This window comes from Ammospiza caudacuta, chromosome 8 (assembly GCF_027887145.1).
Source record: "Ammospiza caudacuta isolate bAmmCau1 chromosome 8, bAmmCau1.pri, whole genome shotgun sequence".
NCBI lineage: Eukaryota > Metazoa > Chordata > Aves > Passeriformes > Passerellidae > Ammospiza > Ammospiza caudacuta.
The window spans coordinates 17542771-17549700 of NC_080600.1; the positions used below are offsets into that span (position 1 = coordinate 17542771).

The 6930-nt window shown below is 45.5% G+C and overlaps 1 protein-coding gene across 2 annotated transcripts; it reads left to right on the forward strand.

The window, feature by feature from the left end:
• The first annotated feature begins 2264 nt into the window (after window positions 1-2264).
• On the forward strand, window positions 2265-6869 carry LOC131560501 (caspase-8-like). Of its 2 annotated transcripts, XM_058809278.1 has the most exons (7): window positions 2265-2572; window positions 2818-2923; window positions 4021-4156; window positions 4246-4361; window positions 4848-4986; window positions 5521-6022; window positions 6314-6869. In XM_058809278.1, the coding sequence occupies exons 1-7, from the start codon at window positions 2265-2267 to the stop codon at window positions 6447-6449; spliced, it is 1443 nt and encodes a 480-aa protein (XP_058665261.1). In that variant the 3' UTR covers window positions 6450-6869. The 2 variants fall into 2 exon arrangements, with proteins under 2 accessions (XP_058665261.1, XP_058665262.1); XM_058809279.1 differs by lacking the exon at window positions 4021-4156 and having other exon boundaries at window positions 2476-2572.
• The last annotated feature ends 61 nt before the right edge of the window (window positions 6870-6930 follow it).

A 6930-nucleotide genomic window follows, 5' to 3' on the forward strand; every position in this document is an offset into this window, starting at 1 on the left:
CTTGCTCAAGAAGGCATTATTCCTTGTTAATTGTCTTGGGGTACCTGATGATTCACAGATGCAAATGTCTCCTCTAAAACTAAGGTCACTCTCCAATCCTGATGTTGAGGTAAATTGGACTTTCTTTATTATCTGTTCTTCCCTGAGATGGTGTGGGTTTTTTTGTGCTTCTCCTCTGAGCTGTCCTTCACTGGAAGGGGGGAGGGGGGTCTATAGAGGGTGCTGATCAGTTCACAGCCTGTGATTTAAATTAATTTAAGTGATTTGGTATTTTGTTCTGCCTGTTAAAATCCAGCTACCTCCATAGTATACTATTATCACTCATGGATGAAGACCTACTAGGAGGAAGAGAAAACCCCATCAAAATCCTTTAAAGAACCACAGAACAGCCATACTGTGAATTTATATGTAGGTCATGCAGCAACCAGGCAAGGAGAAAACACACTTTGAGTTTTGTGTTCTGAGCAAAGTGTGGCTGGTGGGGTTTTGCACATATTTGTGTCCCTCCCACAGAGCTGAGTGGTAAGAAGGAAGTTGGTTCTGCAATTTCCTGACTGTTTTTTCTCTCTAGTACAAGCTAGACAACAGTGAGTGGCAATTACTTTTTCTCTGTGAAAGCCCTCAGCTTTGTTTTTACTTTGCCTTTTCTCTCCTACCAGCTCATGGCTGGGAGGCCAAATCCAGTCAAAAGCCTGGCACTTAATTCTATTTTGTTTTCAGACAGTAGAAGCACTGCCACCAGAAAGTGGGGCCAAAAGTCTGGTAGGAAAGAAAAAATGAAAGCAGGCAAGATCAGAGTGGTGCTATTTGAAAAGGAAAACACTTGTAAGAGTTGAGCTGTTAGCTAAAGAAGAAATAATGCTGTCCAGGGGCACGAGCCCTTGCCCAGTCATTCACATTTTGCTACCTATTCTTTCAGTTTAACAGCAGTGTTGAGTGTTCAGCCTTTTTATTCTGACCCCTAAAAAATGTGGGCATATTCTCTCTGAAATTATTCAAATCTGCCTCTTTTCAACTAGAGATATTTCAAATTATGAACAGAGAATGGCAAGTTTAATCTTCAATGACTTCTTTGCAATGTGCTAAGAAATATAAGTGAGATCTTTGGGAATTCATTCACTCTGTGTGTCCTTTCTGCAAGTGTGTCTTTTCTTGTCACTCTGTTCTGTTATTGACAGCCACTGGAACTCCCCAGGTCACAAACATGGCTGGCCCTTGTGGATGCCAGCCACACATGGCATGTCATCCTGGACACATCTCCTGAGCTTGGCCTAAGTCTTCCATGTCAGTTTTATATGTGCAGTCACTTTGTGTTTAGGCCTGATTTGTCCAGGTATGTGAGTGCAAAGATGGATCCATATGTCCTTAGAACAAGATAGCAAGATGTTGAAAAGTGCCTTGCCTTTTGGATTCTTTCCACCTTTGACCCAACTTACCATGCATATAGTAACCAAATATCTTGCATAGGGGTTTGAACATTGATAAGGCATTTCTAGGATAACAATGAACAGATTTCTGTTTAATATATTGTTAAAGTGTTTTTTACTGGATTTTTGGGAATGGGATGCTGGTTTCAAATCGGTGCTTAGCAAAGATAAAGAACATTGGTTCTTTATTGTACAGTATGATGTGCTGAGGGTTGCTCTCTGGCTCAAAGTGAGCATTGAGTTTTTAAAAGGTTGGAATTCCAGTTGGTAAAATCTCTCCCCTCCTCTTGTAAAACACTTCTATCCATGGTGCTGCACCAGAAGGTGAAGTGGAGGTGGTGCAGCATCCCAGGGCCCTTCACCAGCGCTGTGCCTGCTCCTGTTGTAGAACTGTCCTGAGCAGATGTGGGACGGGTGGGAAGGGAGCTGTTTTCCATGGCTGGTGGCTGTTCGGGGCCGAACGCCGGCAGGGAGGGTGCTGCCTTTTCTGACAGCAGCCCAGAAGGCTCGCAAGGAGGAAGGCGAATCAGTGGTGCTATAAAAGCTTCCTTCTCCTTCTATTAAAATCGCAGTGGTTTAGCCTGGGAACCAGCGAGAGGCGACAGCAGGAAACGCCCGGGCAGAGGGACACCTTTGCATCCGCACTAGCCGGTTCGTTTGCTCAAGAACGGGCTCTAGAACAGGCGGAATTGGGAACAGACAGATCCCAAGACACCCCGTTACCCAAGGAACTGTGCGGTATTTCGCTCCGGAAGTTTAAATCCAGAAGGAAGCACCGCCCCGGGTCGGGTCGGGCTCCGCCCTTCGCCCTCCGGCTTGCGCGGCTGCGGCGCGGCCATGGAGCTGCCCCGGGGACGGCTGCTGGCGGTCAGCGACGAGCTGGACGGGGCCGAGCTGGCGGCGCTGAAGTTCCTCTGCCGGGACCACGTCCCCTGGAGGAGGCTAGAAGCCGTCTGGACCCCTCACGACTTGTTCGAAGCGCTGCAGGAGAAGGGCTTGCTGGAGCCGGGGGACCTGGCCTTCCTCAGGGAGCTGCTCTACCGCATCGGGCGGATCGACCTCCTGGTGGCCCACCTGTGCTCCAGCCGGGAGCAGGTGGAGAGGGAGCTGCGGGCGCCGGGCGGGGCGCGGGTGCCGCCCTTCAGGTGGGTGAGGGCGCCGGGCTGGGCCGGCCCGGCTGCGCGCCTCGTTCTGTCCGGTACAGCCGTCACCTCCGCTCAGCCGGGCTGAAGGGTTTCCCTTCAGGCGGTCCTGGGCCTTGCGTCCTCCATCTCAAACGGGAAAAAAAGGGAATATGTGCTGGGGGGGACAGTAGACAAGAGGAGTGGTGCATAGTACGGAGTTGTACTTGGAAACACGACGAAACAATGCCCTCCACTTCTTTTTCTAGATACTTGCTCTTTCAGCTGTATGAAGATGTCATCGAAGACGAGCTGATGTATTTCAAGTTACTTTTGGCCAACGAATTGCCAAAAAGCAAGCTAACCCGTGAGACTGTAAGTATCTCTGTAATACTTTTTAAAATTATTACTGTAATCCATGGAAGAAAACACCACAAGAAAAGGGGTGCCCCTGGTTGCACGTGGGACTTGTTTGTGCTGGTGTCGGGCACAGCTTTTGCAGCAGTGTCACAGCCAGCTGTGCCAGGAGTGCCAGGCACGGAGGCCATCACATCCAACACATCCAAGCATCACAGGGAACTTAGGACACTCAGTGGCCTTAATAAACAAAAAACTGATAAGCACATTTACTTATCTTACCCAACAGACTTTTTTTTTCTCAGTCATTATCAAATATAGAAAATGATCCACTGTGGATATTATTTTATATGTTTTTTTAAATGCCAAAAATACAGACCTAAGCAGCAGATTCTTCTCAAGGCTAAGTCAAATAAGTTTGAATTTACAAGTAGCCTTGCAGATCCAGTGCTTTTATGTTGTCCCAGCCTGTCCCAGTTCTGATTCCTTGGTACTTTGTTCTGTCTAATAAAAGTTTTGAGGATTTTCTTTCTTTTCTTAGAGGGGAGACTGTGAGAGCTGTTCTAGTAAATTCCTGGGGTGACCACTGTGCTCTGCCACTCACTGATGAGTTTCTGTCCCTTGGGTCCCCTTTTGCTTCAGAGCAATCTCTATACCTCACATGAGGGTATAGAGATTGCTCTGAAGCAAAAGGGGACCCAAAGGACAGAAAACCCTTTTTGCCAGTGCTTAAGATGGTCACTGCAGTAATTCTTTTGTTTCACTTGAGTGCACAATAGCCACTGAAAGTTGAATGAAAACAATCCTTAAAAATATTGTTACATTCCTGTAGATGTCTTGGGTTAGATCTTAATTAGATCTTGGCACCTCTGAGCTACAGAAAGGAAATGAGTATGTTTTGAGAAGATGTTGGTACTTAACAGTACTTGTAGGTTTTGTTGAACTAGGATTAACTGGCTCAGCTGAGGTAGCACCTGAGCTCCCAGTCAGCTGGATTGACTCTCTGGGCCACATGTGCTGTCAGTACATTAAAGCTTTGGTGCACATGCTGCAGCTTTGCTCCCAGTGGCAGCATGGAGGTGCCCTGAGAACAAACTGCCTTTCTGATTACCCAGACAATGCTTGACGTTCTCACTGAGATGGAGAAGAAGGGCCTTCTGGGGAAAGACAACCTAAGTATGCTGAAGAGTCTCTGTGAAAAAATTAACATCAGCCTGTGGAACAGAATTGAAGATGGATTAAAGCTGTTTGGTAAAACAGAACAAACCAGCCTCTTCCCCATAGTTATTCTTGAAGTGATGTATAGGTGTTGGACAGCACTGATCATGAATGCTTTGCAGGCCAAGAAGAGATGCTCGTCACAGAGGAACAGAGGGGCAGCACAGGATACCCTGAGGGACATCTAGTGTCATCTGTAGCGCCTGGTCCTCCTGGCAGTTTTAATGACCCTTCCCAGGTAAGTTAGTTTATTTCTTAGAAACATCATGATTTTATCTTAGAAGAACTCAGCCCTCCATGAAGTGAACAGTTGTTCTAAGATCAACTGTTAAAAGCCCTATCTAGAAAAAGAAAAATGCACAACTCTGCATCCTTTATTCTGAAGTTGTGTCACAGGCACAGCTGCTGCAGTGTTGTACTTCAGAAACATCTGCAAGGATAGCAGGGTAGGCTGAGTTTATGATACCAGGAATTAGGCAGCTGGCTTGGCACCAAGATATGCGTGAACAGTGCACCTTGTGTGGGCTGAGTCTGCTTTGGTGGTCCTGCACAGACTGCCAAAGGCAGTGGGGCAGGGCACTGCCAGGCCCTGGGAGCAAAGCTGTTGAGGGAGAGCTGCCTGGAGAGGAGGCCAGCTGGCTCTGGACCCTGCTCTGCCACTCACAACAGCTAAGGAGCACTTGGAGGAGAGTGTAGGAGCTTCACCAGGAGTCTTTCTTTTCAGCTGCTTGAAGCATACAAAATGACCAGCCGACCCTGTGGAGTGTGCCTGATCATGAATAACCACAATTTTGCAAAAGCTAGGGAAGGAGTGCTGGAACACAAATACATGAAAGATCGGAATGGGACAGACGTGGATGCAGGTACAGTGAATGTTAAAGATGAGTTTGCCAATCCTTAAAAATAGAAATCTTGTTTCTCTTTCTCAAGAGAAACAAGTCTGAATTTCAGTCTTCCCTTTCTAGGATTACTTTTGTTGTAGTGGCTCAGTTGGCTCGGTTTACTGAGCTGACAAGTCCTAATCAACTCATCAATTTATTAGTGCCTGACACTGAACAATTCACTTGCATTTTGCAGTTTTAGTGAGGTGACTGAAACCTTAAGCAGCACCCTGAGCCTGGACTTTACAAGCTAGGCTAGCTTTGCATCAGCCTTATGCATACTAATTCTAAAATATGCAGAAATATGCAATAAAACCTTTTAATGCCAGTTAAGGGAACACGGTAGAGATATGATTAGTGATTAGACTACTAGAGTATTTTCAGACCAGGAATGTAGCTACATGGATGTAGTCATGTAGCAGATGACCAGTTATATCTAGAAATGCAATCTGCAGTTGCAGAGTCCAACTTCCATATAATGAAATGTCTCAAATTTCCCTTCTCTTTGCTTTCTAGCGGCTCTGAGGAATGTCTTCAGCAAGCTTCATTTTACAGTAGAAGAATATAGAGATCTCACTGCACAAGAAATCCGTGAGACTGTGAACATCTTCCGGAGTGCAGACCATGAGGACAAGGACTGTTTTGTTTGCTGTATCCTGTCTCATGGGAAAAAAGGCATTATATATGGTGTTGATGGGCAGGAAGTACCTATCAGGGAACTGACCACTTCTTTCACTGCACAGAATTGCAATTCACTTGCTGGAAAACCAAAAGTTTTTTTTATTCAGGCCTGCCAAGGTGAAGCTTTCCATCAAGGTGTGACCATTGAAACAGATTCTGGAGAGCAAGATTCTTCTGTGGAGCAAGATGCGAGGCTTCAGCTCGAGTGCATCCCTGCAGAGGCAGACTTCCTCCTGGGCATGGCCACCCTGCAGGATTACGTCTCCTACAGAAGTCCCAAGGAGGGAACCTGGTATATACAGGCACTATGCCAGCGCTTGGAGTACAGCTGTCCTCGGTACCTATGTTTCCAAAAGATTATTTTTGGCAACACCTGAATTTTTCTTCTGGATGACAAGAATTTGATTTAGATGCAGAGGTAGATCATACGAAGTGGGAATACTTGCTCAGAGTGAAAACAGTGATGTAGGACACAGCAGCACCATGCAAACTGTTCAAAGCAACTTAGGGAAGTGCTCTGAAACCTATTAAAAACAGGAGCTGTTAGCACTGGTGTATATAAAGATAGCAAAAATGTTATTTGGCTGATGTTAACTGCCTAACACAAACTGTACTTGTTTCTTTGCAGAGGGGAAGATATTCTCACCATCCTGACAGCCGTAAATCAAGAAGTGAGCAGAAAAACTTGTGAGCGGGGCACAAAGAAGCAGATGCCACAGCCCAGTTTCACCCTGAGGAAGAGACTCATCTTTCCTGTCAACTAAATGGGAGGCAACTGCAAGCCAGAGAGCTGCTGCAGCCTGGAATGGGCTGGTTTCAGAATTCAGTCAAACACAACAGACTTTCAGTGCCTGCTCTTAGCTCAAGGGCAGATATTTTTAATTTAAACTACAATTAAGGATAAAAAGCCTTAATAAATTTGTATTGATACATTAATTTGTATTAATACTTTATACTTGAGAACATCTCTGAGCTTGTCTCTGATTTATTTCTGATCTATTTAGCTGATCTCTCTCAGTGTTTTGCTGGCAAAATTCTACTCAGTGTCTTCTTATCAGCTCTACCACATTGCTACTGCTGTCATAAGGTATTTACAAGGCAACTTTTAGAAGACAACTGTTATAAAGCTTTGTGTACTTTATGCCTAACCTTTGCAAAATAAAGGGAGGAGTGCTGTAAATTTTATAGGATATAATTGGCTCATATCTGTGTGTTTTGTTACTTGTTTCCATGACTTAGAATCAT